Below are 27,500 nucleotides of genomic sequence, written 5' to 3' on the forward strand. Positions count from 1 at the left end.
ATGTGTTCCGTTTTCCCACTTTTCCGCCTTCGAAAATAGAAATAACCCAAACGGTATGGTCGGCACCCGCAGGATTTTGGGAAATTCCATTCAAACCATTCAAACCTCTCCTTCGGGCCCAAGAAAACGCGCCTTTCTTTTGCTGCTTCTTTTTACTATCACAAGCCACAGGCAGCAGCAGCAGCAATAGGGCGTTATGTCCACGACCAGCAGTCAACCTCACCGCCAGTCAATGGATCAGAGGTTCCGCATGGCAAGCGACACGGATGATCGGACTTATTATTAAAAGAAGGCGATTGGTGGGTGGCGATTTTCAAGATTTATTCTGGAGACAGGTGGGGGGGGGGGGGGAGTTCTGTTCCCTGCTGCGACCCCGACAATGCGAGAAGTATTCAAATTGCAGATCGGGCCAGCTTATTGTTTTCTCAAAGTTTGATGATGAGCGAACGTTATTACCTTTTCTACAAATAAGTATTATGATGTTTGCCGATCGTTGCTTCTCGTATCAATTTAAAGATCACGCGCCGCTCAAACATGCTATGGGGCAGGTTAATGATAAACCAAAGAGCACGCCCCTCTGAGCCGCATTCGTAAGTGTCAGTTGACCCCACAAGCATTATAATTCCACTGTTGATCCGTTAGCAGAAGGTACCGGCCATAAAATGGTGGTAACGTGTAAAGTGCAAAGTGTTCCCGCAAATTACACGTAATAATAAGCGTGACGAGCCGCTCCAGTGCTGCATTGATTGATTCAAATGGCCGTACCGTCACTTGTTGACTTAAGTAAATGGAAAACCATTGGGCAGCTCCGTACTAGGTATCAGCTGCGTTAACTAGCTAGACACATGTGTGTAGCGCGCTATGCTTGAAGAGGTTTCGAAAGGAGTTTTGTGTTTGCCATCGGAGTTGACGAACAAAGTTGAAGAGAAGTGAACTAGTGATAGAAAAGCGTAGATAGAAGATAATTAAAACTCGTTCAATCTGACGTGAGCTCGTTCGAACCCCATGAACTAATGCCGGGGAAGAACCTAGCAGCACTAAGAAGTACGCAAGACAACCGTGCTTACACTGCACATTAGAACCTCCGCTTTAGTCAGCGGTCGATGTGTCATCTAAGGCTTAAAATATGAAGATCGAACACAAAATTACAAACAGTTGTTTTGCGTGTTATTCCCCTTTTGGTTTAACCGTACACATTAGTGATAATATGCATGCTGTCGTCATCTCCTATGCTAATTCCAAGCCAACGGGGAATCTCTGACTATCGTCCCCTAAATGAGCTTATCAAATTCATGCAAATCGGAGAGCTCACATCACTTGACCGATGGTAGCCAATATATCGAGGTGCTATACAAATCGTAAAACCGCACCGATCACAGTTCCTATTGACCTTCAGGGACGTGTTTCAACATGCGTGTATGTACACGAAGAGCTGCTTATGGTAGCATGGAAATATCACTGTACGAACCTGTTGTCTCTCAGCTGGCTCGGCTAGCAACAGATCCGCCTTTTACCCACCAATCACACGAGCTTCGCCAGACGCATTGACACCTTTTTGGTGGATCATAAACTTCACCTTACGGTACGGTGCTAATGTTCTACACTTTGCTCTTTCGGCAAAGCCTCAGCCCCAAACTCTAATCAACCTTATCCACGTATCTCAATCAACCGGCACATCAACTCCAAACGCACTTACAACTTATTCACGCTTCACCCTTTCTTTCGCCCACTCACTGTGCTACAGTTGACCGCACTCGACCACTTCTTGAGGTGGTTTTTCAAATTTGCAACCACAAACTGAGAACCACACACACGGGACGCGCTTGTACACACAGACCATAGAGTAAGGCTTTGCACTCGATAATTTCACATTAGATGCCGATAGACGTAGCGATAGTTTTTTTTAGTGAGAACCGTTTTAAATTGTTTATCCTGCTCTTTTTTCCTCGAAAATCTGTATCCTTGACCAGCACAAATCACGCTAAACGGGTTTTGGTCTAGCGTGGCGTGGTAGAGACTGTGAAAGAATTTGAATGAAATACGTTGTTTAACTTGATGGAAGCTTCTGTCTCAAAAGCAACGAGGAAGAAAAGTTTTAAAAAACGGAAAAAATGCAAAAAGTTATTACAAATCCTTTGAAGGATCAACATCAATCGTGCATATAAATGCAAAAACTGCTTAATGTTGATAGCGGATCGGAATTTTAAACAATATGGTAGCTAGGCCAAATTAAACATCCAACAGAGTTACATTATCAGTTCACTTTCAAGTAAAAATAAAAGACTGAATTGATTGATTTAAAATCCATTCGATCGAGAGCTCTACCTTTCGCCCGGTCAGTTGAACTCCATCTTAAACTCTCCGCTTTAAAGCGCCTGCTTAGGGTGAACCGCAAGCTAACAGTCAAAGCTGGTCCCTCCGCTAAACTGCTACACTGCCCACGTGCCCAAAACCACAAACTAATTTGTCACACGATTGCTTGGATTACTTTGCTTCTCACTGCTTTCCAGAACTTTGTCTTTTTGTGTTCATAAATCCTCGAATGTCCAAGCTTCACTCTAGAACCACCAACGATACCACCGATCCCGATGTGGTGAACTACTGCACTGCAACTGCGATGTAAAAGTCAGCCGAGCAGCCAACAACAGAGAAACAACCAACCGTGATCGCTTTTTCCCGATGTGATGGTCACCGATGGTGTGCGCACGTTACCGCTGGCACGAAGCAACTGAGTAGTTTGAGCCAAAGATTTCTGTATTTCAGTCCGCTGGTCGCTGGAGGTTTTCGGTGCTCGGTTGCTGCAACCGGTGCGGTATAGAGACTGCCGTGCGTTGGGTGGACCTCACCTCCTTCCTCTCCGAACGATGAATACTCGATCCACCCCCTGGAATCACCCTCCACCGTCTGATTCACATGCTGATAAGGTTGGAAATTCGACGACGTCAACCCCAAACGCAGTCGTCATCATCGTTCGCTCGGGTCTCTCCACCGAAGCCCACCGTCGGGATCGGTACGAAGCCGAACGGAACTAATCAGCACGTGGTCTTGAACTCGGGACTCGGCTCCACTGACATGCTTTTTTGGCGCGCTTTTTACTTCCGAGAACTCACGCAGCATCCTCATACGACTCTGGGTCGATTTTTAACCTGTTCTCTGGACATAAAATACAATGCCTTTTAAAGAGATGAACACAAGAACGAGGTTGTTAGAATTGGAATATTTCGAATTCCAATCGGAATGGACATTGTTGATGTTTCCCTTCGTTGATCGTTATGGAACCATGGAGATGTGTTTTGCGTCTCAACGCACGATTCGAAACACAGTGCACGTGTTGCAGGTACACCGCGTGACAAGTGATGAATGGTTCGTACACGATGCCGCTGTTACTATAACAGCGGCCTCCCAAATGCAGATCGCCATCAGTCACCGCTGCCGTTGTCACTGACATCGATGCGAGTGTAATTGAATCATTGGAATGGCATATTTTATGCAGCTACCAGTTAGTACTAGCCCAAGGCGGGTACAACCTTTGGCCAGAGCAGCAACCTGCAGCTCCTAAAAAGGCCGCTGACCGTGATTCCACGACGCGATGTTTGTCGTTGTACTCAGAGCAGACCGATAATTAATCTAGATCGCCGTTTTGATTTATCGTCAGATTGTACCGTAAAAACAAGACGAAATGTAATAAAATCTTAACAATAGGTAGGTCGACTCATAAAAACATGACAAGTGATCAACAGAATCGTCAGGAAACCGGGAGTCCCCTCAGTCCGCTCGTCGTGCTAATAGGCCGTTCGTTGGAAATGGGATGTTAGCATCCAGCCAGGGTACACATCCTGTCCGAATATGTACATGTTACAATTAAATGAGTAACCCAGCAGAGTTGCCACTACTCTACTCTGCTCTGACGAACCGTGATTTACTCGTATGAGTAATGTATGTGTCCGTGCACACCATTGTTTGCTCTAGTGATATCGCCATCGCTGGCATAAAGAACACATCACGGGGAATTACATTATGCCCATCATGGGGCTGGCTTTGTTGATCCAGCTGCTGCCATACAGATCAGTGATTAATAGCCAGAAGAACACAAGCGCTCTTTAAGGTGTGTGCGTCTGAGAGTATTGAACAAATGTTGAACAATTGATTAGGCGGAATAGCTCATTGATAAAGAAATCCACGCGAATTAGCTAAAATGCGAAACCTGCGAGCCCGGAAACGCCCCTGTGTAACCGTCGCTTGTGCAGAGTTTCGTGAAGTTTATCCAATCTTCGTCAAAAGCTTTCGTTGAAAGTTCCGCTTCGATATCTGTCAAGGAATTGGTTTGTTTACAACCGCTGAGATAAAAAAAAATCCGGATTTTTTTTGGACCGAGTGCAAGTATAAAATGCCTTAAATTAATCTTGCAGGAAAGTAAAATTAGTTAAAACAAGGCTCACACCGAAAAACTACCCTGATGAATTCGTCCTGGATCCTGCCAAAGCGTTACAAACGAAGAATATGTGTTGGTTTTCTGGTTTCTTTTCTGCTGTGGACCTTATACCAAATATCGTCGAACCAGCCCGTTCACAGCTGCTTCCAGGTGATACCGGGTGATGGTCAGGAACTACTGGAGGACGTACAGCAGGCCAGCGTGCAGCCTAGCTCAGACGGACGAAACATTTTCTTTCACGAGACATCCTGCTCGGCGGACGGACTCGTCCGCCTGACGGCACGGCAGGCGTGTGCGATCGAGTCAGCTGCCCGGGCCAATTCGGATTGGAACATCTTCGTACTGTTCGCCGCACCCGTCGGATTTAGATCTAATAACAGCATCAGCATCAGCACCAGCACCGGTGGCACGTTACCGGCAACCATCGAATCGCTTCTTGAATACCGCAACGTGCATTGGCGTTTCGTAAACCTTACGACGTACGCCAACGGTACACCGCTCGAAGAGTGGATGCAGAGTGGAGAGATCTACCGGTCGCACTACATGAACTCCCATCTTTCCGATGTGATGCGATACCTAACGCTGTTCAAATACGGCGGAACCTATCTGGATCTGGATGTCATCGTGAAGAGGCCATTCGGTCCACTCGAGCCAAACTACGCCGGAGCGGAATCGGTTCGGTGGGTTGCAGCTGGTGTGATGAACTTCGAGACCACGGGACACGGCCATGAGCTGGCTGAGATGTGTGTACGGTATGTATTATTATACTTTGCGAATGTATCAATCTCTCATTAATCATCCTTTGTGATCATTCTCTGAAAATATTCTTCTAAGGGATTTGTTGGCCAACTTTAATGGTAAGGATTGGGGCAACAATGGCCCCGGCGTGATAACGAGGGTGCTGCAGAAGTACTGTGATGCCCGGACAACCGTTCGTATGACGCGCGAACGGTGCAGACACTTTACCGTGTACCCACCCAAAGCCTTCTACGCCATCGGTTTCGATGATTATAAGCATTTTTTCGAAGAGTCCTATCTCGAGCATGCGCTTGCTACTCTTAATCAGTCGATCGTGGTGCACGTCTGGAACAAGTTTAGTAAATCTCATCCAGTAATCGTTGGATCACGCGTAGCGTATGGTGTACTGGCTGATCAGTACTGTCCCAAAGTGTACCGCTCGTGCGGTACTGTATTTTAGTTAGCCGTTCCTTCAACTGTTTCTTCTATCTAGAAGGTGGTATTGTAGAATATTGTTTAAATTACGAACAAATTTTCCTCATTGCATTGATTTAATTTATTTTGAAACAATTAATAGAACTATGGAGCTGCACGTTCAAGATAACGCCACTACTTACTTTTTTTGGGGAATTTCTTTAATGGTTCCGAGCATATTGTACGAAGATCTTTTCCGATGATGTTAAAGTTCAAATGGTGCATTTTTTTTATTAGGTTGCATTGAATTGTTTATCAATTACAGTTCAGTCGCATTAAGTCATCCGTCTTTACCAATGTGGTTAATTCGTGTTTCTTGGAAGTTTTCAGTGGAACACGTTTAACTTTTGTTTAATTCAATCGAAGTTCAAATATGTAAACCAGACATTAAACTAGCCGTTGCGCTATTATTTCACAACCAAAAATTTAAACGTAAAACTTTCTTTGAAATCCTTAACAAACTTTCTTGGAACAATTAACTGGAGTTAGTAAATTGAAATCTCATGAATTTAGAATCTCAATTTATAGAAGATATTCAGTTAAGTTTTGATTCTTTATATACGTATCTTTCCGTCAGGCAATGTGTTTTCCTCATTTCTTTCAGTATTAAAGTGTTGGTTAAATTTAAGGAAACAAGGAAACACTGTGCACTCAAAGAGAGAACAAGCTTACAAAGATGAACATATTCGCTATGGTGCTAAAGGATTGGTGCCACATAAAAAAAACACTCATCCAAAATCGTATATCAACGCATCCAACAATGTTCGGTGTTTCAAAGGGTATGGGCGTGAAAAAATTAGAAACTGCATTTAGGGAAATGGTGAGTGTTGGGCACATTGTTGGCAACACTACAATAGTTTGTTAGAAATTTCTTTTCTATGAACTAGAAATGGTGGTTATCAATAAACGAAAACGCATAATCGATTTAGCGATTACTATTTGTACAATATGTCGGAAATGTTACATGTCTTTTTAATTTAATCAACATTCCATCCAAATCAGTGATTAGTGTACTTTCTCGCACGTTATCTTTCGCATAAGACACTCGATCTCTCCCGCCAATATATAAAACTACTACATTAGTGGCATAGATAAATAATTTTTTCGGTGAAAGATCACGTCTTGCAAGATTAGCACATCCAAATTTCCAAAAAAATCCTCCATCGGATTACCATGTAATCGGTAACTCATTCTCTCGAAAATGGTAACTGGGAACATCCAACATTGAAACCACAATCCACACCACACCTCACTTCAAGGTTCTTTTCGATTGCCCCTTTGTTCAAGCTGTACAAACAGCGCCCCAAGAAGACGAGATTGGAGTCATCTTGATACATCGGTATCCATCGTCAGTTTCATTCCATCCTTCGATCGTGCTTCTCTCTTAATCTACACTGAAATAATAAGCCATTAGCAACCACGTGGCCATAAAATGGTGTCTTGCAGGACGTTATTCACCCGAAGCAACATCATGTTTGCGATAATTTTGTTACTGTGTTATCGACTATTCACATATGAATTCAAGCCAACGCCAACGCAGCCACTCGCGAACCTGTTCACGGACCTAAATAGACCAATGGAGTCCGTTCTTCCGCAAACGTTCCTTCCCATGGACAATCTCGTATCACACGATTCCGCGGAACGCAATCGGCAGGATACATACACATCAACAACAGTAACGAAACCAACGACACCAACGACTCCTACGACATCGACGACTCCAACGACACCAACGACACCAACGACACCAACGACACCAACGACTCCAACGACACCAACGACACCAACGACACCAACGACTCCAACGACTCCAACGACGGCCAAACCCAATCAAAACTGCTTCCAGCGGTTGCCGAGCGATGGCCGGAAGCTGCTGGACGATGTACAGCACGCCACTATACAGCCTAACAAAGACGGACGGAACATATTCTTTCACGAAACATCCTGCTCATCCGATGGACAAGTCCGTCTCACTGCACGGCAGGCATGTGCGATCGAGTCAGCTGCCCGGGCCAATCCGGATTGGAACATCTTTGTACTGTTCGCCGCACCCGTTGGATTTGGGGCTAATAACAGCATCAGCACCAACAACGGAACCACATTATCATCGAACATTCCACCCCTGCTCGAGTTCCGCAATGTGCATATGCGTTTCGTAAATCTTACGACATACGCCAACGGTACGCCACTCGAAGAGTGGATGCAGCGTGGACTGGTTTTCAAATCGGACTACATGAACTCCCATCTTTCCGATGTGATGCGATACCTAACGCTGTTCAAATATGGCGGAACCTATCTGGATCTGGATGTCATCGTGCAGAAACCATTTGGCCCACTCGAACCAAACTACGCCGGAGCGGAATCTGATATTTGTGTTGCAGCTGGAGTGATGAACTTCGAGCCCACGGGAAAAGGCCACGAAGTGGCCGAGTTGTGTGTACGGTATGTACTAGATACTTTGGAAAATCCATCATACCATCACTAATCTCCCTTTGTTATCACTCTCTTCCAATTGTTCCTTTAAGACATTTGTTGGCTCATTTTGATGGTAAGGTTTGGAATGCCAATGGTCCTGATGTGATAACACTCGTGCTGCAAAAGTACTGTGAGGTGCAGAATACGACTCGTATGACACGCGAACGGTGCCGACACTTCACGGTGCACCCACCCAAAACCTTCTACTCGATCTTTTACCCTTCGTATAAACTATTGGTCGAAGAACAGTTTTTCGACGAAGCGATGGCTAAGGTCAATGGATCGATCGTGGTACACGCGTGGAACAAGCTTACCTATTCCTGGCCTGTTAAGGTAGGATCGCGCGTAGCGTATGGTGTACTAGCCGATCAGTACTGTCCCAAAGTGTACCATTCATGCGGTCCTATATTTTAGTAAACCGTCCATTTATATACTCTATTATTTTTTCTGTCAACACTCTGTAACACTTGATTACATGCTGAACATACTTTCTTCCTTGAATGTTATTCATTAAGAATTCAGCATTTATTAGATCGCATCCATTGCGAAGAAGGTAGACGACGTTAACGGTTCGGTAAAAATGTTCACACCGTGATATAATCTGACATTAGTAGGTTGATTGCTTGTTTTTAGATGTACGCAATAAGCAAGTAACATCTTCACTATCATCGGCCGCTGCAATCAGCAAGAAACCTGCTCGACCACAAAGACATGGTTGCTCAAAGGCTGGAATGGTTGGATGGTTGGAAAAGTGCCCAAAGATATGGTTGCAGCGAACGGCTTAAGAAGCATCACCTCAAAATAATCATCAAACATCATCGTAATCTGATCACGGAAACTGATCATTGAATAAAAACGGGCTAAAGGTCCAATTGACAAACAAGTATCTCTTCCACTTAGGCGTTTGTCTCATTTCTTTTCTACATCGAAGAACTGGCAGATTTCAGAGAAGAACCAATTACCAATTAAAAATTAACATCGTCCAAAGTTCGTTGTTTCAATCAGTATAGACGTGAAACAATTAGAAACTGCATTTAGGGAAATGATGAGTTCAAGGCACATTTTTGGCAATACTACAATAGTGTTTTAGACAGTTGTTTTCTATGATCTAGAAATAGCGGTTATAAATATACGGTACAAAAGTTGGTATGTTATTTTATCATAGTTTCGGGAGTCTCGATATGATAGACAGTACCGCCCGTCATTCGCATTCATACTTGTCCCACATAAATGGCCTATTTATTTATTTTTCCTACAAATACATATACATTGTTGATGAAACTTACAAAATAAATCTCACCTCAACAACAACCCTCCTAGTTCCATTTCGATTGAACCCTTGCTCCAGCTGTACAAACAGCGCCCCAATACGACGTGATTGGATTCATCTCGAAACATCGGTATCTATCGTCAGTTTCATTCCGTCCATCGATCGTGTCTCGCTCTCTTAATCCAAACTCAAATGGCTAACCATTGGACACCACGTGGCGGTAGAACGATACCTGCCAGGGCATTATTCAACATACGCAACATAATTGTTGGAGTCTTTCTGTTCCTGTCTGTTCGATTCCTAGCTAATCGATTCGAGTTTGCAGCACCGAAACCCGGAATCCTAATAACGTACCGTCCAACGGACGAACTGGCGAAGCACAGCAACGTGTACTTTATCGAAACATCAGCACCCTTCGATTCGTCGGTCTGGTTGGATGCGCGTCATGCATGTGCCATCGAGTCGGCGGCTCGGGCCAATCCCACAAAGAATATCGTCGTGTTACTTGCCACCTGGGACGACTTTACCGATGTTGAACAGCTACATGTGCCGGACATTGTCTCCTTGCGCCGGTACAGGAATGTGTATTTTAGGCGACTGGCGCTGGCCCAGTTAGCGAAGGATGCTGAGATCGAGGAGCTTCTTAAATCAAAAGAGCTCTATCAACGAGATAACGGTGCCGCCTACCTATCGGAGCTGTTGCGTCTAGCGGTGCTATTCCTATACGGTGGCATCTATCTGGATCTAGACGTAGTTACACTAAAGCCGCTAGAGTTTGAAAATTCCAACTTCTTCGGCATCGAAACATTGTACTTCGCTGGCTCGTCAGTGATGGGAATGCAGAAAAGTGGTTATGGCCATACGTTTGCATACAGCTGTCTCAAGTAGGTAGATTCATCGGAGAAATTAGTATTAATATACGGTCATTCGAGTTCGCATAACTATCGCACATATTTATCTTCCCTCCAGAGACTTTCAATTCTTCCACAAGAAGAACCAGGTTGACAATGGATCGATTGTGGTCACCTATAAACTGTTGCACGCGTGCAATGTGAATTTTGTGCAAGACATCTTGACCGACGGATGCGGAGACCGATTGAAAGTGTACCCACGCCACGTGTTTCATCCATTCGATAACAACACCGTGCCGCTGCTGTTCGATCCGGACCGTTTGCTGGAAGTTAAGGATATAATTGCCGATTCTGTTACCGTTCATTTGCGTCATCAGCAAAGTCAGAATATACGGTCGCCAAAAACCGGTGAAACGGGTTACAACATGATTGCCCGCAAGTACTGTCCAAATGTTTACGCCAAAAATCGTGAAAATTTATAGGCTACAAGCAAATTGGTCATGTTTCAACAAATAAATAACTAAAACTACATCTCAACCCTTCATATGCATTTGCTGGGTGAAACCCGCTCAACATATCCCTCGGTTCGCCGGGCGCCCTATCACGGTCCGTTGGTTCAAGTTCAAGGTAACCCCTAGCAACCGACGGTTTGTTTTGCGGTAGCCGACATTGAAAATCAACAACCCAGACACCGTAGGGATCAGGTCGTAGTAAAGTGCAGAGTCGTACAGCGTACTAGAGTAGGCAACGAAAAGACTGATTTTTGAGTTTTAGCATTTTGCGCCCTACAAACAATGTCGGCCAATAGTGAACAGGATCCGGACAATAATCCCGATGTAATACTAGAGAAGCTGCTGCGTAAAGCCCGATCGAAGGAATCACGCTGGGATCGGATACGACGGAAGCACCTCAACAATCTCACCGTGACATCGAAGACGGTCAAGAAGTTCATCAACATGGACTTTATCGATGAGGCGCAGCTACGCCTACTGATGGCTGGTGATGGATCTACGGGACCGGGGGGCACCACGGAGCACCGTACGAAAACCATGCTCGATCCGGTACTGGTGATGGACATACGGCACGAAATGATACGTCGCCGTGGCTCGAAGGGATCGACCAAGGAAAACGGTGGTGGAGACTACGTCGACGACGACGATGGCCACCGGGGGCCACCAATCGATCCGGTAAAGGCATACCAACAAGAAAACCTAGCCAATCACAACCGTTCCATCGAGCTAACGCTGTGCGAGAACGAGCTGAACAAGTTTCGCCAACAGCTGGGCGGTGCAAAGGGTCTCCAGACCAAGCAGCAGTCACAGGTCAGTGCACAGAAGCGTAGCATACTGTACATTAACATCCCGAAGATCGACAATGGGCTGATCTACGAGAGCTTGGAGGAGTGTGAACAGTATACGGCTCACTTCTACCGGAGTGCAATCGAGGGTACAGAGCAGCTGCTGGAGGAGACGGGTCAGGACGAAAGAACGCTGGACGGTGTTGTGCAAAAGACCTCGACCGGGGCCACGATCGAGGAGATTGTCGAGCGTGAGGAACAGGATCTCGAGCAACACACTACGTTGGTTGGTGTCGCTATCGATGATCGTAACCAAGATATGACCGCAGCAAATGGACACTCGAAGGAGTCGCCAGAGAACGGAGATCTCGAAGAGGATGATAGTAAGATAGTGCGATTCGGTAACACCCAGATCATCACGTACCCGCTGGATGATACCGTGTCCTTCTCGCTCGACGGTTCCGAGTACGACTTCGAGGACAATGATCTGTTCCTGGAGTCGCTCGACTCCGACGTGGATGAGTTCGATGAGACAGAATTTCAATCGACAGATAGCACCTCGGAAAGGGCTAGTGAGGAGGAGCGAAAACCGGAAACGGATCCACTGCCAACGGATAGCAGCGATTGTCTAACGGTGTCCCGCATCGACACCTCTGGGAGCTGCTGCTCGAAGGATCCGGACACCGGAAGCTCCGGATTTTCTCGGCAACAGCTGGCCTACAACTATGATGACGTTGAGTCGGAGCTGCTAGAGATTGCACCGACGGCTGAACGGCTCACCGAGACCGAACCGATCCTGGTGCGCCGGTGCGATCTGAAGGATTACAGTGAACTGTGCGTCACGAACTATCGCCCGGACGAGAAGGATGAACGGATCGAGCTGACGGACGAATCACGCAAAGTGATTAGCAACGCACTGAAGGAGGGCTACTTGCAGAATCACGACCGTGCCATCCAGAAGCAGTACTTCTTCAAGTGGCTCCAGTACACGATTCTCGAGAAGATTTCGAAGGGTGCCGGCGTGACGAGCACGCGAGAGCAGAAGCTAAAGCGCATCAACGATTTCATCAGCAACATACGCCACAACCACAGGAAGAAGGGAGTGCTCCGTACCGGAGGGAAGGGTGCCAAGGGCGGTTCCGATCCGGGTCAACCGGGCTCGGTGAAGAAAGAGTACGAACACCGATTGAAGGTGCAGCAGGATATTATTGAGCTGCAGAAACTGAAGCTCGAGCGCCAGGAGCGTATCATTACGGAGCTGAAGCTGTCCAAGTTTTCCGAGGCGGCCAAAATCTCGAAACAGGAAATCCAGAGTGAACTGCTGAAGGCAGCCCGTACCGGGCACGTGCGTTTGCGGGCAAAAGCGCGCTGCATCCAGATAGTCGGCAACATACGTAACGATACGTCGGAGGAGGACGAAATTCGCAAGCTGCAGGCCCAGGGACTGATGATACCGCGTTTCCTGGCTAAGATGCAGCAGCGTGCACTGGAGCGTAGCCAGCGGCATCAGGAGGCGCGCGAGAGGCGCTTGCGGTTAGAGAAGGAGCGTGAGGACGCGAAAGTAGCGGCCGAGGAAGCGAAGCGGCTCGAGGATGAGGAGGCTCGGAAACGCCGTTACCGGGAGATGCGCGAAAAGCGCAAGCTCGAGAAACTCCAGAAGATCATTCGTGAGCAGGAGCGGCAGGCCTGGATCGCGAACAATCAGATCGCCAAGGAGTTCCGACTGCTGAAGCTGAAACGGTTCGGTATGTACGCGTTCCGGTTGCTGCTCGGTGTACGGCATGAGAACGAACGGCGATCGATCGCGTACCGGCGGCGTTACTACAAGCGCAAATACTTCCGCCGCTGGTGGTACCTCACGAACAGCCTGTGGGAGAGCAAGAAGGCGATGGCTGATGTGCTGCACGAGCACAAGATCCTAACCGTGGCGGTGCGCCATTGGAAGATGGTAGGTATTCCGGTGGAAGAGTCACACGCAGTGTTGGTGTGAACGCCTCTAACGTGCGTGCTGATCTTTTCCAGTACATGCACCAGCAGCGCTGCAAGCTACAGGTGGCGATCGATTGGCACGAGGTGCGCCTGACGGAGAAGATCATTTCGATCTGGGTTGGGCGAACCAAACAATCGCTCATGATACTGCAGGGCAAGATGTCCCATGCTGCTTCACACTACGAATGGTAAGTATTCGGTCGGTGATCGCGATTGCCGCCCTTTTACTTGATCGATGGATGTCTTTGTCTCACTTTCTCTTACTCTCCCTCTCCCTAGGCAACTGAAATGGAAGGTATTTGAGCGTTGGCAGCGTTTGCATATCATACTGCGTATCGAGAAGGAAACGGAAATGCGTCGCCAGCGTTGGCGTATGAAGATCTGGGAGCTGCTGCCTGACTACAAACCGATCGAGGAGGATCTTTAGCGCATTATTGCAAGTCATGGGTTCGGTTGCATTGGTAACCACCCCCTTTACCATTAACTCTAGCCTCTAGCACGACCGGTAGGACGAACGGTTTTTTTGTAGCATGAATTTCGGCATTTTGTTCCGACCATCCATCTTTACTCGATTTTTCTTCAGAATGAATATACACAGGTAGATCTCGTGTGATAGTACCAGAGAAGAACGAAGTACGTTATTCGTAATTTGTCTATTGAATTGATTTCTTGTGTTGAAGAATGGACCGAGTCCGGGACCAGGAGCGCTACCTTAACCCGGTCTCGCAATGTGGAGAGAAGGGTACGAGAGCACTCTCCCACCATCACACACACAAACACACAAACGCGCACGTACCACGTACCCTTGCTTTACTCGTCCATCTGCTCGTTGAGCTGTGCAAGAAGGGCGGCCCGCTGTGATTCGAGCTCGGACTCACTGAGCGCTGCATCGTCGCCCATTTTGGGTGATCCGCCACCGACCGCCGGACTACCATGTCGCCCGTCGTCCACTGGGCTGCGAATGCGTGCCCCAACACTACTGCCACGGCTAACCGATCGCGAAGATCGTCGTTTATCCTTCTTCTTTTTGTCCTTCTTTTTCTGCGAAAGAAAACCGAACGGGTCAGACATCGAATGAGACAGGGGCCACTAATGGGGTAGTCAACCTGCAGATCTGTGTACCTTTTTCTTCTCGATTTCCGGTGAAGGCGTTCGTGATCGTGAGCCTCCGTTCTTCTCCAGCACCAGCACCTCTTCGTAGGACGGTGAACGAGAGGCACCTCTGCGATGGTGCTTTTTCTTTTTCTTCCGCTTCCGATCGGGCCGCTCGCCACTGTTGTGCTGCTCGTGGTGGTCATGATCGCTTTCGGAGAGCTCGCTCGCACTCATCGGGGTGCGTGAACGCGACCGACGCTTCTTTTTCGACGACGGTTTCTCGTACTCCACCTCCGAACCTTCCGAAAGCTAAAAGATAAAGAAGAAGAAAAACAGGAAATTTAAGGAATCAGTTCTCGTTGATCGCCGGTACGTTTGCTGACGCTTCTTACCGATTTCGAGGAGGATCGTGATTTCTTTTTGTGCTTCCGGTTCTTTTTAGATTTCTTTGTCCGCGAATGGTGATGGCTGCACGAGTCCTCCGTTTCCTTTACGTACTCCTCCCACAGCCGCTCCACCTTGTCCTCTTTCTCGTACTGCTCGTACACGTCCCGATCGAGCACCAGCTTCTGAGCCGTTTCCCAGCTATCGACACCGCTCAGGCCCGCCTCGATCCACACACCCTTCAGTTCGTTTTCCATTTTCCGGATGCGTCGTGTTTCCTCCTTCAGCCGCTCCTTTTCGGCCGCTTCCGCCTTCTCGAGCAGCGAGTTGTAGGTAAGCTTCACGTTGCCCGCATCGAGTGTCGCCGAGCGCTTATCCTCGCAGACGACGGTGGCAAAGTCCTCGAATGTGGTTGTCGGTTGGACGATGAATTCCTTCTCCTTCAAGATCTCCTTGATGATCTTCTTCTCGTCGTGGAACCGGGCCTTCAGGTTTTCGACGTAGAACTTAAACAGATCGAGCGGTGTCGAGCCAGGTTGCCCGAGCATGGCCGAGAAGCGCAGATCGGCCGAAATAAGCGGATACAGCTCGACCCACAGTGACATCGATGTTAGTTTGCCTTCCTCATGCAGCGTGTCGAGCAGGGCAAGGAATTGGTCACGGTTTTTACGCTGCTGCCGCTTCATACGCTTCTTCTCGCGCTCCTTCTCCTCGTCCTCCTCTCGCTCTAGCCCGCGAATGTGCTCCTCGAAGACGATCAGTGCGTCCTCTTTGTCCATGCCGAGCAGACTGACGTCGCTCTTGAACGATGCGTTGTCAAGCAGCATCACCTGAGCCTCGGACCAGGTCGTCTGGTATGTGACGGTGGTCATCGCTTCCAGCAGCTCCCCCAGTACGCGCATATTGCGCTTCTTCATGAGGCGCGCTTCCTCCTTTTCCCGCTTCGCCAGATTGAAGATACAGTCCTCGTAAATATCGCGCCGGTCCTGCTCCGGTACCGACTTCCACACGTCCAGATTGGCAAACAACTCATCGCACCGGTAGTACTTGAGCGTCGAGCTCATCTTCTCCGAGGACATTAGGAACTTTTCCAGTTCCTCCTTCTGGCGTTTCGCTTTCAGTCGCTGCTCTTCCCGCTCATCCTTCAACTTCTGCGTTTTGTACGCATTGAATGCTTGTTTCTTCTCGCTGAGCTTCTTGAACACGTTGAACTTTGGATCTTTCTGAATGATCTTTACGCACTGCTCCCAGGACGAGCTCGAGGGAATGTTGCGCTCCTTCAGGAACTCCTTGAACGCTTCGATCGCTTCCTTCTTGTCTTTGAACTCCATCACCGGTTCCTCGTCCGGCTGGGGTTGCGATTCGTCATCCCGCTTTTCGCTCGGATCATCCGGTACCTCGATGGCGGCCAGCGTAGCAGCCATGGCTTGATCGAGCGCTGAAGAAGAGTTTTCGGCCGAGCCAGGTGTTACGCCCGACAGTGCCGATAGTCCCAGACCTGCTGCTCCATCCGAGGGCACCGAGCTAGCGCTGATGGCCGTTGCTGCGCTTGCAGTAGCACCGGTCGCCCCGGTGGTAGCACCAGCAGCTCCCGCACCGGTAAGGGAGGGTGATACGATCGGCAGCACGACGGATTGCATCAGTAACGAGCTGGCCATGGCCGAGGTTTTCAAGGCGGCCGCTTTAGCTGCCTCGGCAGCCGCCTGTTCCGCGGCTACCTTCTCCTTCAACTCCAGATACTCGGGTGGGGCCACCCATTGCGATTCCTTCGTGTTGGTGTTGTGGTAGTACAGTTTGCCGGTATCCGAGCGATATTCCTTCCACGGGCACTGGCTTAGCTGCTTCTCGGCCGGTGTTTTCATCTCCTCGGGCTTCTCCCACAAGCTCTGCTTGGTGATACTGTTGTAGTAGTACGTTCGGCCATCCGGCGTCTTGTGCTCCGACCACTCGTTCACGATTCCCGTCGTCTGCACGAGCGGAGCGGGCTGCCCGGCGGCAGCTGCGGCCGCCGCTGCTGCCGCCGCCGCCGCCGCAGCAGCTGCTGCTGCAGGATCCATAACACCTCCGTTGGCCGCAGCTATAGCAGCGGCCGCTGCGGCAGAGGGTCCCATCCCGCCGGGTGCCCCAAAACCGGGCGGCGGAATGTTGAAGTGAGACACCAGCGGCGGAAACTGCTGGGCACCGGCTATCGGTGGCACCGACATCGCGCCCACCGAAACTGCTATTCACGGCGCTTCGAGGCAAATAATTTCCACGGAAAACACACACGCGTCTTTACAAAACTGTTTTCCCACCGCTTTTTACCAAAAAAGTCGCCGCAAGATGTTCGAGCAGCGTCCCGATTTTCCGTTTTGACAGCCCGCGGTTTCGAGCAAAACCGCTCGAATTTCTGTTAGAAATCCGTTTGTTTACAGCCGTAGTGACAGCCGAAAGGAAAGGAGGTGGGGTGGGTGGAATAAGCCGGAAGGACGAGAAAAGGATTCGATTCTAGGACAAGAATAGGATTCGGATAGGGTGCAATTAAGATAATCCTCGCCAGGGATCTTGTGGGCAACCAGGCTCGGCCTGCAGCCACCGGAATCGGGAAGTGCAGATGAGCGGAGAAGCTTCCTTCCCGCGAACCGGAGTATGAGATCATACTACAGTGAGGCCGACTTCTACGACTACGATCCCCGCAACGATATCGATCCGCTGTGCTGCTGCGAGTTTTTCGATCGAAACAATGAACGTAATCATCTGCTGCTAGTGTGCTGCAGCTGCTGCTGTTCCTCTTCTCAAGCCGGCAGCAAAGAACAGACCGCCGAGACCGTGTCCTCCTCGCCGGCCAGGTTTGTTTGATAATCGGAGGCCCGGCTAGCGGGTACCCCTCTCGCCCTTGTGTCCCGCCGTCACAGTCTAAACCAGCACGGAAATTGATTTTTCCAAGCCCCCCGGGCCCCGAAATAACCCGAACTCGGTCTTCTGCTGTGCGAGTGTAGCCGGGCAATTCCCGGGTGGAAATGCCGGCAAGCCGATCCAAAAGTCTTCCGCATTTTTAAAACCAGCACCGCGCGGCTACTGCATCTTCGGTATCCAATCCGTGCACTACGACGTGGTGCATAAACTTAGATAACGCACCGCGGCGTGACCCGATAACGTTCCCGTAGTGGCTGCCAGAGGGTAAATATTAGTTTCCATGTTTTTTTTTTCCTTCCTACACGTACTCGTTTTGTGTGTAATTTATCGACGAGACAGCAACAAGCGTCTCCAGAATTATGGTCATAAATCAAAGATATGGGTAGAGTATTAGCGTTAGCGAATACCCCCGGCCTTTTCGTCGGTCGACTCAAAACCATCGAAGCAGGCAGCGCAGTTTCGTCGTTGTGGCAACGGTTATTGATTTGTGAATCTACTTCGAGTTTCATCGTTTTCCTTTTCCAGCAATCGGTCGCGAACGGACAGGAGGACGCCGGGCAGTAGTATGCTGCTAACGTTCCAGGATCGTTTGCGCATTCCGTGGCGCGGAGGTGCGAAGCAGATCACCCTCGACAATGTCCTGCCGATCGTGATCCTGCTCAGTCTGCAGCTGCTGGCGGCCATCAACTTTTACTGCTGTCTGTTCGTATTCGCGCTGATGCCACTGTTGCTGCTGTACTTGAAGCGTTTTCTGGGAAAAGTGTTACCCAAGTAAGCCAACTGTACTCGGGCGTGGGGATACCGTATACTAATGGAACCGTTAATTGCATTTCTAGAACCAAGTTTTTCACTCTATGGCTGTTCTGGAGTGGCCTTTATTTGATCACACTGTTCGAGCTGATGGTGCCGCTGCTGGAGATACTGCCACAGGAGAACGTGGCCTTTGTCATGCTAATGAGCCTATCGTTCCTGTGTCTCTTCAAAGCGAAACGACGGGCCGTGCTTGGACAGGTGGCCTCGGGTTTTAAGGATGGAGCTAATGAGCGTGATATTGCTGGGGCGGTCGACAGCTGCAAAAACGGAAGCGATTCCCAGACGGCCGTCCTTATTTCGGACCGCGATGACTCCGATGATGGAGGTTCCGTTGGATCTCATGGTACCGAAGGTAACCGTTTGGCGTGCCAGCTGTGTCGCAAGTACGTTCCACCGCGGACCTACCACTGTAAGGTTTGCTCCAGCTGCATTCTGAAGCAGGATCATCATAATGTTTGGCTTAACTGTTGCATCGGCAAGGCCAACCATCGGCTGTACGTGGCGGGTTGTCTGTTCACGCTGCTTACTCTATTGTTGTTCGCCAACCTGGCTTTAACCGCCGTCTGCCACCCGGTGCCTATCTTTACCGTGTACGGTGTGATCGTGATGATGCCCGACGATTGCACCGACATTTTCTTCCAGTATGAGTAAGTATTACCGATCACTCAAGAGCCGCGAAGGCAGCCGAATTTATGATTCTTTTGCTCTTAATTCGTTTATAGTATTGCTCTGTGTTTCACTGGATCGATCTATGCGCTGCTGATGGCACTATTCATCGCCATATCACTGTTGAAGCAGGTAATTCCGGAATCCTCTTGCTTGTAATCGACAAAGACAAACTCAAACATCACCCGTACCGTTTTTTGCAGCTCTGTTTCATCTCTTGCGGTATTACCTACACGGAGTGGCGCCGTGGGGAACACGTAAAGCGACGGAATTGTTTGTGGAATTGGAAAACGTTTTGCCTTGGTCAGTAGGTTGGCAAGTGCACGCCGTCCCGAGTTGCACAAACCCGATCCCCGATTGTGCCGGACATGAGAGCTTAACTCGAGAGCCTGTCTGTTGTGGTAGTGATTCGAACGATAAAACCGTTTCTCCACTCTTATCAATACTCTTAACTTTTAATCATAGTCCAAGTATCATGCATGAGCCACACGTATCGTGTAGCTCGGCAACGAGTAGAACAGGGTTTAAGCTAGCGTTAAGTCCGCCCAGCTTTACGGAGTGTGAGAACAAATAGTTGTTTTAAAACGTTTCGGAGTTTTGTTTCGTGGCACTACTTTTATCGTATTCGAATGGCCGTAGGAAAGGGGTACCGACCCGCGTCTTAACTTTTTCATTAAAGTACTAGCGTTTCGCGGGTTCCGGGTAGAATATGGAAACCACGGTTTCCGGTAGTAGTTCTCTTTTTCCATGAGACGTTTTCTTAACCGAAACCGGCGCCTTAGCTTAGAAATTAAAAGATATTCCAAAGAATTCCCCAACAGTGCTGGGATGGGGGACTGGTGGGTACCCGTAGGATCCGTTATTGAAGAGTAAAACGGTGTAAATCGCACAATAAACTTTTCCAATTCTTAACTTATCTTCAACCGTAACTCGCCGTTTGCTGCGTTCAATTTTTAAATCCGAATTTTCCGAGTGCTGTCAAAGCGGCTGTCATTGGATTTGTTGATAAACAAAAAGCTAATTTCGAAAATATGGTGGGAAAATGGTTGAAAAAGGTGCCGTTTTACATAAAATTAACTTCTCTCGCGCTCGCTGTTTGCAGGACGAATCTGTGGAGCTCTTTCCGATGCCCACGGATGAGCAGCTGTGCAGCTATCATCTGGTGATTTCAAAAATTGTCGCTATGCTGGATTCCTGTGTGCCAAAAGAGCTAGCTGGAAGCGGGGGTTGTCTGCTGGATGTACTTCACGAGCCCGAAACACGCACCATCCACATCCGTTACGGGGACGGGGATATCAATAAGCAAGAAGAATCTTCCCTAGAACAAACTGAAGACAAAGAGGAAGAGTGGTTGCAAGACGATGAAGATGCTGATGATGAGGAGCTGTGTGAAGACGTTGATCAAAGAGTGGCCGAAGAAGTCATGGAAGAAATTCTAGATGGAAAGCTGGCAATGTCGCCGGTTGAGGACGATTTGCTGAATTATGGATCTCCCGATGCCACTGATGATGGTAGTGCAACATTCGTAACGGAATTCGCTTCACCCGATGATAACGACACGGAAGAAGTGATGATAACTGAGGAGATAATAGTAGAATCGCCCGAGCCGCCTTTGATCGCCAGCCCACCAAAGTACAAATGCCAGTATGTTGGTTGTCCTCACACATTCCAGTTAGCCAAACAGTATGCCAGTCATCAGGAAAAGGTACATCCGTGGTTGATCGAGTCGAAGATAGAACTACAATGTAAGTACTTCAGCTGCGAGGTACGATCGGACGACATACAGCAGCTTCATATTCATCACGCACAACATCGAACGAAGGAAAAGTCTGCGAAATGCCAAAAACCAAGCGATAAAACACTGAAACCCATCCGTGGAAGATGTTGCGAATATTGCGACACGATCCTAGAACCGAACGTGCACATCTACTCGCAGCATTGTCTGTCGGAGCATGACCGCTCACCGTACGCTTGCCCCCTTTGCGACAGCCTGTTCCCTTTACAGTCGCATCTTGATCAGCACTTGCGAATGCTGCATTCCCAGGAACAGTTGGAACACGTGTTAAACCAGCGGCTATGGCGAAAGTTTACGATCGCTGAGCAACAGCTGGCCGAGTGTCGCTTCTGCTATCGAGTTATCTGTGATCGTACCTGTGCCGTACACGCCATACGCCATCGAAAGGAGATGGCACAATCGTGTGATCGTTGTGGCGAGGCTCACCCCTCTGCGCACTGCACGCTATCGAAACCGGTGTACGGTTCGAGCTGGGTAAAGAAGCGCTGTCCGGAATGCCACCGATCAGTGTCTACCAAGAACTTCAAAGAGCACATGGCCACCCACACGTCGGAGCGTAACTTCCCGTGTACGGTATGCAAGAAAACTTTCAAAGTACGCCGTAATGCAACCCGGCACATTCAGAATCACATTAACGCGAGCAACCGGAAGCGACGCTGCTACGACTGTGGCCGAGTGTGCGAGAATGATGGGACCCTTGTGGACCATTATCTAGCGGAGCATCCAGAACTTCAACCGTACCGATGTCCGATCTGTGAAGCAGGGTTTCATGAGAAGCAGCTGCTGGCCGAACATTGCCATGCACATACGGATGCAGAGCGACAAATGGTTGCGGTAAAGAACCCGGTCGTCAGCTATGCGGTCGAGGAAGCGCGAATTTTCGAATGTACGCTCTGTCGGAGGATATTTACCACTAAGCGGGCCACGATAGCGCATACGATCGTACACACGGATCGGCCACACATCTGCGGATTATGTAATGCATCTTTTCGGGCATCGAGTGAGCTTACCGATCACACGAAGGATATGCATCAGTACTACAGTGATAGGGAGCGATAGAGCACGGAACGTATTAATATTTTATAGTATTTAGCATTTACTTGTACCTCAGTATTCTCGTTTATTTGTTTTAATGCATTAAGTTGATATTCGGTATCCAAAATACTCAGCAAATGCTTTTTTTTAAAAAAAAAAAAGCGAATTCCGATCATCATCATTAGTTTGTTTAAATACTTTATGGTATTTAAATGGGTTTGAAATAACAATGAATCTGAATGTAAAACATGAAACTCGTTTCATCTCTATCTTCGGTTGTATCCGAAAGCTCGTATCCCCCGTACCATCATGCGGAACCAGGAAAGCGGCAGACGGGGCACGTGCTAGTGGCAAGAGGACGAGGTCGACACTAGGTAACCAGAGCATGGCGATGGGACGGGACACTAGAAAAAGGCAAGCAATCACGCGCTGACCGCGTGCTGGTCGCGTGCTCGCTCAAAGGACTTTCAAAGGATACCCGAGAGTGTTTGCGAAAGGCACGGCGCAAACGCACCACTACCACCACCGTGATTGGTGGCGCACGTGCACCGGGAGGCATACGATGGTTTCGGCGGTATACGGTCTCGTCTCCACCAGCTGTCCGTAGCAGGCTAACCATCGTGTTTCCCAACCAAACATCAAAACCATCGTGAGCTTTCCATAGGCTGTTGCGGTGGCCATTCTCGTGTTTTGTGCCACGTGAAAAGTGTTCCGTGAGCGCTGCTGAACGGTTGTGTGGGTCTCTTGGCCCGTGTGCAGCACCGATCGCTTACTGCATCCTTATCGGTGCATATCCTCCGTGCGTGTGTCCACCAGTATCCTAGCAATTCCCCGGGTGTGTCCTGCGGAAAATCGGTGCTACGTGCAACAGAGTGTGATTGCGTCTCGTTTAACGAACGGGACACGGAAACGGTTATATTCGAGCCTGACCTTCAAACATTCCAGGGTTTTCCCGGTTTCTCGATTTCTTCTACGGAGTGGTCCTGAAGCGGCAAGAAACAGCGTAACGTTAGTGCATATCCCCGTTTCCTACCCTGCGGGCAAAATTGCAGGCAAATTCGACAACAGCACGGCGTAAGTATTGCCTTTTCCTCGTTTACTTGCAACGAAAACTAGGCGATGGTCCTACTGAGGAAAAGAAGAAAAATGATGATTTTCCGTTTGACTTTCTGTTTGACCTTGACGAACACCCGGAAGGGGCCACGGAGGACCGCCGCGGAATGCGCACGTCTCCTCCAATCCACTGCTCCCCTGCCAAGGTGCTACACACAACGATCAAGTAATACCTCCGGTGAATCACGTAAAATTAGGAAAGATACTACATTACGCAACTGTTGGGATGAACAGGGCGGGGAAATGATGCAATTTTGCTCGGCTATCGACTTCACAAACGAACAATTTGCAGTGGATGCTACTAGCAATCAGCAGCAACCCGTGGAGCTGTCGTTTAATTACCAAATGATTACCAGCGATTTACGCTAATATGATTATTCCACTATTAATGCATTAACCAGAAGAATCCTAACGCGGCGACTCGGTTAAACTCTTCACTGGTTAGTTAATTGAAAATTGAACTGTTGTCTACAACGGAAAAGTAGTTTTGATGATCATTACTTCTGCAATTGAAACTAGTGTTCGAATGTTTCGCAAAGAAAATAACAAAGTGATCCCAGTGTAGATAATTTAATTTATTACTTGCATCTACAAAAGCCTCATTCATATTCATAACAAGGAACACACATATTTACTTTTTCAATAATACTATTGATGAGTTATTTCAAGAATATTTTAACGCACCACTGCTGTTTAGCGAGTTTAAAGAGGATTCAGATTTGTTCGAAGTTCTGAATCATCAAACCTAATCTCGATTAGCAGGCAATTTAAAGCCGGAATTGCGGCTGAGAATGAAGTGAACTGGTGATTGAGTGTTGTACCGACAAAGTATGCGGTTGCTAACTTCCTTCCGTCGCTGTTGAATCAACCATGGCCATGACATAGCCGATGATGGACAGGTGCTGGTGGTCCTTTAAGGAATGGTTCTAATACTATTTCGCCTCTACTGTTCCTGGTGCCATGATGTCTTCCCATGATTCCCCGCACCGCATCTTTATCCATTTAACTGCAGCAAGTGGCCGGAGTTGGATCGAGTCCGGAGCTCTTGGTGATCGAAAGGCGCGTAAATTCTTCGGCCACCGTCGGATGTATGCCGACGGTGTTGCGTAGAGCATTCATTGTCAGCCCACACTTGAGTGCTGCGGCAAATCCTTGAATCACCTCACCAGCGGCTGGTCCCAAGAAGTGGAGCCCCAGCACACGCTGATCTCCTTCGCGCAGTGCTACCGTCTTCAGGTAGCAATAGCGGACGGAGCGCTGCGGCACAAAGAACTCGGTCGGCTTATAGTACGCGTGGTACACCTCGATGTTATCCTTGCCATGAGCTGCTTCGGCCGCTTCCTCGCTCAATCCGACGCACCCGTACTCGAGTGGTGTGAAGACGGTCGTTGCGACGTCCTGGTAGTCCATGGTTTCATCCGATCCACCGAACAGCCGACGTGCGATGATACGTCCGGCATGGATCGCAACCGGCGTTAGTTCCGGTTTACCATACAGCACATCTCCGACGGCGAAAATGTTCTTCACGTTGGTCTGATGGTCCGTACCATCTACGTCGAGCTTATCCGATTTACCATCGTTGGCCGTTACGACACCGGCCAGGTCGAGTTGCAGCGTAGCCGTCTCCGCCTGGCGACCGATCGCAAAGAGCACCGTATCGAAGGTGTCCTCACCACCGGGGCCTCCCTCCGTTTCGTAGCGCACGACCAACCGACCATCGGCCTGCTTTTCCACAGCCAGTGGACGCGATTTGTGGTGGAACTTGATGCCCTTCTCCACCATCGAATCACCAATCATAGTAGCCATCTGCTGGTCGAATCCACGGAGCAATATCGAGCGTACCATAACCGTGACGTCATAGCCGAGACCCTTCAGGAATCCCGCACACTCGAGTCCAATGTAGCCGGCCCCAACGAGAAGGGTTTTACCCGGGGCATGCGGCAAACTGAACACATCGTCACTCGTGATACCGTACTCAACGGCACCGGGAATATCCGGGTAACGTGGTCTTCCACCGACCGCTATCAGTGCGTACTTGGTGCGTAGCTCTCGCTCCGTTCCGTTCTTCATACGTGCCACCACCGTGTGCGCATCGCGGAAGAAACCGAGTCCGTTTATGTACTCCACTCGTTGCTCCCGCAGGTCCACCCGCGTTACCCAGTTCACCGATTTGATGTGATTCTGGACGGATTCCGTCAGCTTGGTCCACTCGTGACGTACCGAGGCCGGATCGGCAAACTGCCAACCGTACGGTTGCGCATCGTGGATGGCCTCACCGAGCAGGGCCGCCTGATGCATCAGCTTCTTCGGAATGCAGCCTACGTTGACGCAAGTTCCACCGAGTCCCCAGCGCGTTCCTTGGGGAGATGGTTTCACAAAGTCCAGCACCGCCACCTTAGCACCCAGCTGGACAGCCTGCTTCGCACAGGCCAACCCGCCGGAACCGCCACCGATGACCACCAGATCGTAGTCGTAGTTTTCCGTTTCGTTCACTGGGGCCATTTTTCAGTCGTTCCCTCGTTGTTCACTATCTCGGTACTCTTGTGCGAACGTTTCACTTCTAGCGCTTAGCAACTGTGACTACGATGGTATGAAGTTAGTGCGTGACTGTCCCCAGAAGCGCCGTTCGTCGTTCGATTGTGACGTCCAAATGGCCGCTGTGCTGGCGGACGGACATGTATGCGTGCGGCATTGTGTGCGGATGACTGTGCACAAGACGAACTGTCACCCGGACGACGGCGGTTCCCTGGAAACGGTAAACAACAGCGCGACGAAGCGTTTGCCTAGAAACGGTTGGCCTTGAGCTCGGGCTTCTCCGGAGAGATACGAGTCTCTGCTGATCTGCTGCTCCATTTACTTGAACCCCGCATGCATTTCGGTTATATCACGGGTTGCCTAGCGCCAGAGAGCCCCGGTACAATGTCAGGGCCAGAGTCAAGCCGGTCGTTGCGGACGGGTTAGCTAGCCTGAAGAACCGTGGCGCGACCACCACTACACACGCGAAACTATTCCGGAGCGGCGAGAGCATATGCTCTCATGTGGGCTGAGAGAGTTGGGGCCAGATCCTCCCCCAACCATGCTCCTCCGTCGACGTCATCGAACCGAAACGTGACACCACAATGACGGCGGGGTGGGGGGGTCTCTTCTGCGTGATGACGAGCGAGCTGGTGTGGCAGTCGAACGCAAAGTAACGATCTACGTGGAACCGCAGTTATCAACCGAGAACCCCGTTGTTGCTATTGATCCTCAACCGATCTCAATTTCGGGTGTCCGATCCCCGTACGAATCCCGCGTGATTAACTCACAACCCAATCGATCGATCCTACGGAGACGAGTCGTCCTGGTTGCACCCTACACCCTCTTTGAAGTCTATTCTCGGATTCGGTGCACTCCGTTCGTCCGTCAGTGGGAGGTTGCTAGCGCACCGCCCCAAAACGTGTTAGTCGTACACCACCAGCAACAGCAGCAGCGAGCCCTGGTCCGTCGTCAGTCAGTAGTGCGGCGCGGGATGCGTTGTTTCGTCCGGGTTTTTTGTGCCGTGCTCTGTATCTGAAATCGAGCCTGTCTACCGTAGGTTGTGGCATTGTCGCGAGTGCTATCCACCAACACCGACCACTAAGTAGTTTACCCGGTACCGATAAGGGAGTGTGTTTGCTCTGTTAGTTCCGGAGTTCTGAAGGATCGATTGGTTTGCTATCCTCCTGCGCCCGCCTGTCTCTGTGTGTGTTGCATAAGAGAGGTACTAGCCGCTGCACAAAGAACTTCCTGCGTGAGGTAAGCCACACCAACCTTCCCCGAAACCCACAATACCACGTATTCGATTTGCATGAAACTACATTTTTGGGCAGCGATAGAACGCCAGAAAGATTGTCGTCGAGTGCAGGAGAAATAGTGAGGGAGAGAGAGAGCGAGAGTGCGTGTTATGAGTTTGACCCAATGCGCCTCCGTGAAGGTGAAATAGAAGTGAAAGGTGACAAACTGTGGCCCGAACTACTTTTTTCTGTTTTCGAATCAACTTTGGGTCTTTTCCGGTGAACCGAAGATGGTGGAAAATGGGTCACGCACATGCCACATCGGATGATTGTTCCCCGTTGCTAGAGGGCTAGAGCTTGTCGCGTTGTGCACCTTCAGGGGTATCTTCGATCTACCACGTGTGCAAACGGTAGACGATTGATTCA

General features: G+C 49.2%; 8 protein-coding genes across 13 annotated transcripts in view; 5 read left to right on the forward strand and 3 right to left on the reverse strand.

Annotated features, from left to right (window-relative positions):
- The window catches only part of LOC125950489 (nitric oxide synthase), an 85,834-nt gene extending 82,974 nt beyond the window's left edge, over nt 1–2,860 (reverse strand). For 2 of the 5 annotated variants that reach the window (XM_049678530.1, XM_049678525.1), the window contains exons 1-2: nt 2,326–2,632; nt 1,469–2,017 (exon numbers count right to left, since the gene is read on the reverse strand). The gene's annotated coding sequence lies outside the window, so the exon portion shown is untranslated. Of the gene's footprint in view, nt 1–1,468; nt 2,018–2,325; nt 2,633–2,661 lie in introns of those variants that run through there. The other 3 variants (XM_049678527.1, XM_049678528.1, XM_049678529.1) reach the window with 3 other exon arrangements.
- Nucleotides 2,861–4,116: 1,256 nt separating this feature from the next.
- Nucleotides 4,117–10,729, forward strand: LOC125950548 (uncharacterized). Its single transcript, XM_049678642.1, has 6 exons — nt 4,117–5,184; nt 5,267–5,621; nt 7,170–8,086; nt 8,170–8,452; nt 9,708–10,273; nt 10,359–10,729. Exons 1-6 carry the CDS (start codon nt 4,457–4,459, stop codon nt 10,720–10,722), a joined length of 3,213 nt encoding a protein of 1,070 aa, XP_049534599.1. The 5' UTR covers nt 4,117–4,456; the 3' UTR covers nt 10,723–10,729.
- Nucleotides 10,730–11,034: 305 nt separating this feature from the next.
- Nucleotides 11,035–13,953, forward strand: LOC125959524 (uncharacterized). Its single transcript, XM_049692349.1, has 3 exons — nt 11,035–13,485; nt 13,560–13,714; nt 13,806–13,953. Exons 1-3 carry the CDS (start codon nt 11,035–11,037, stop codon nt 13,951–13,953), a joined length of 2,754 nt encoding a protein of 917 aa, XP_049548306.1.
- Nucleotides 13,954–14,131: 178 nt separating this feature from the next.
- LOC125950502 (pre-mRNA-processing factor 40 homolog A) lies at nt 14,132–17,333 on the reverse strand. The gene is made up of 3 exons (XM_049678573.1): nt 15,014–17,333; nt 14,649–14,930; nt 14,132–14,567 (listed from the first exon to the last, which is right to left on the reverse strand). Exons 1-3 carry the CDS (start codon nt 17,207–17,209, stop codon nt 14,337–14,339), a joined length of 2,709 nt encoding a protein of 902 aa, XP_049534530.1. The 5' UTR covers nt 17,210–17,333; the 3' UTR covers nt 14,132–14,336.
- A 506-nt stretch (nt 17,334–17,839) lies between these two features.
- LOC125950533 (palmitoyltransferase ZDHHC23-B) lies at nt 17,840–20,308 on the forward strand. Its single transcript, XM_049678620.1, has 5 exons — nt 17,840–18,164; nt 18,426–18,671; nt 18,737–19,360; nt 19,436–19,511; nt 19,583–20,308. The coding sequence occupies exons 2-5, from the start codon at nt 18,466–18,468 to the stop codon at nt 19,688–19,690; spliced, it is 1,014 nt and encodes a 337-aa protein (XP_049534577.1). The 5' UTR covers nt 17,840–18,164; nt 18,426–18,465; the 3' UTR covers nt 19,691–20,308.
- A 197-nt stretch (nt 20,309–20,505) lies between these two features.
- On the forward strand, nt 20,506–22,233 carry LOC125959525 (zinc finger protein 320-like). The gene has a single exon (XM_049692350.1). The coding sequence runs from the start codon at nt 20,506–20,508 to the stop codon at nt 22,231–22,233; it is 1,728 nt and encodes a 575-aa protein (XP_049548307.1).
- Nucleotides 22,234–23,155: 922 nt separating this feature from the next.
- The window catches only part of LOC125950520 (uncharacterized), a 16,361-nt gene continuing 12,016 nt past the window's right edge, over nt 23,156–27,500 (forward strand). The window contains exon 1 of one of the 2 annotated variants that reach the window (XM_049678600.1): nt 23,156–23,283. The gene's annotated coding sequence lies outside the window, so the exon portion shown is untranslated. Of the gene's footprint in view, nt 23,284–26,491; nt 27,097–27,500 lie in introns of those variants that run through there. The other variant, XM_049678599.1, reaches the window with a different exon arrangement.
- On the reverse strand, nt 23,883–26,297 carry LOC125950517 (thioredoxin reductase 1, mitochondrial-like). The gene has a single exon (XM_049678594.1). It carries the CDS (start codon nt 25,822–25,824, stop codon nt 24,325–24,327), a length of 1,500 nt encoding a protein of 499 aa, XP_049534551.1. The 5' UTR covers nt 25,825–26,297; the 3' UTR covers nt 23,883–24,324.

Source organism: Anopheles darlingi, chromosome 2 (genome assembly GCF_943734745.1).
Source record: "Anopheles darlingi chromosome 2, idAnoDarlMG_H_01, whole genome shotgun sequence".
In the NCBI taxonomy this organism is placed as follows: domain Eukaryota; kingdom Metazoa; phylum Arthropoda; class Insecta; order Diptera; family Culicidae; genus Anopheles; species Anopheles darlingi.

Excerpts from the sequence above, each read along its gene's own strand:
- LOC125950548 (XM_049678642.1), top strand. The coding sequence starts at position 4,457 with ATGAATTCGTCCTGGATCCTGCCAAAGCGTTACAAACGAAGAATATGT. Across the intron at positions 5,622-7,169 it reads TGTACCGCTCGTGCGGTACT|CCAACGCCAACGCAGCCACT; the intron begins GTATTTTAGTTA and ends TATGAATTCAAG. Across the intron at positions 10,274-10,358 it reads TTTGCATACAGCTGTCTCAA|AGACTTTCAATTCTTCCACA; the intron begins GTAGGTAGATTC and ends TCTTCCCTCCAG.
- LOC125959524 (XM_049692349.1), top strand. The coding sequence starts at position 11,035 with ATGTCGGCCAATAGTGAACAGGATCCGGACAATAATCCCGATGTAATA. Across the intron at positions 13,486-13,559 it reads CGGTGCGCCATTGGAAGATG|TACATGCACCAGCAGCGCTG; the intron begins GTAGGTATTCCG and ends GATCTTTTCCAG. Across the intron at positions 13,715-13,805 it reads GCTGCTTCACACTACGAATG|GCAACTGAAATGGAAGGTAT; the intron begins GTAAGTATTCGG and ends CCCTCTCCCTAG.
- LOC125950502 (XM_049678573.1), bottom strand. The coding sequence starts at position 17,209 with ATGTCGGTGCCACCGATAGCCGGTGCCCAGCAGTTTCCGCCGCTGGTG. Across the intron at positions 14,931-15,013 it reads CACGATCCTCCTCGAAATCG|CTTTCGGAAGGTTCGGAGGT; the intron begins GTAAGAAGCGTC and ends TTTATCTTTTAG. Across the intron at positions 14,568-14,648 it reads CGGAAATCGAGAAGAAAAAG|AAAAAGAAGGACAAAAAGAA; the intron begins GTACACAGATCT and ends TTTCTTTCGCAG.
- LOC125950533 (XM_049678620.1), top strand. The coding sequence starts at position 18,466 with ATGCTGCTAACGTTCCAGGATCGTTTGCGCATTCCGTGGCGCGGAGGT. Across the intron at positions 18,672-18,736 it reads CTGGGAAAAGTGTTACCCAA|AACCAAGTTTTTCACTCTAT; the intron begins GTAAGCCAACTG and ends TTGCATTTCTAG. Across the intron at positions 19,361-19,435 it reads GACATTTTCTTCCAGTATGA|TATTGCTCTGTGTTTCACTG; the intron begins GTAAGTATTACC and ends ATTCGTTTATAG.
- LOC125959525 (XM_049692350.1), top strand. The coding sequence starts at position 20,506 with ATGCCCACGGATGAGCAGCTGTGCAGCTATCATCTGGTGATTTCAAAA.
- LOC125950517 (XM_049678594.1), bottom strand. The coding sequence starts at position 25,824 with ATGGCCCCAGTGAACGAAACGGAAAACTACGACTACGATCTGGTGGTC.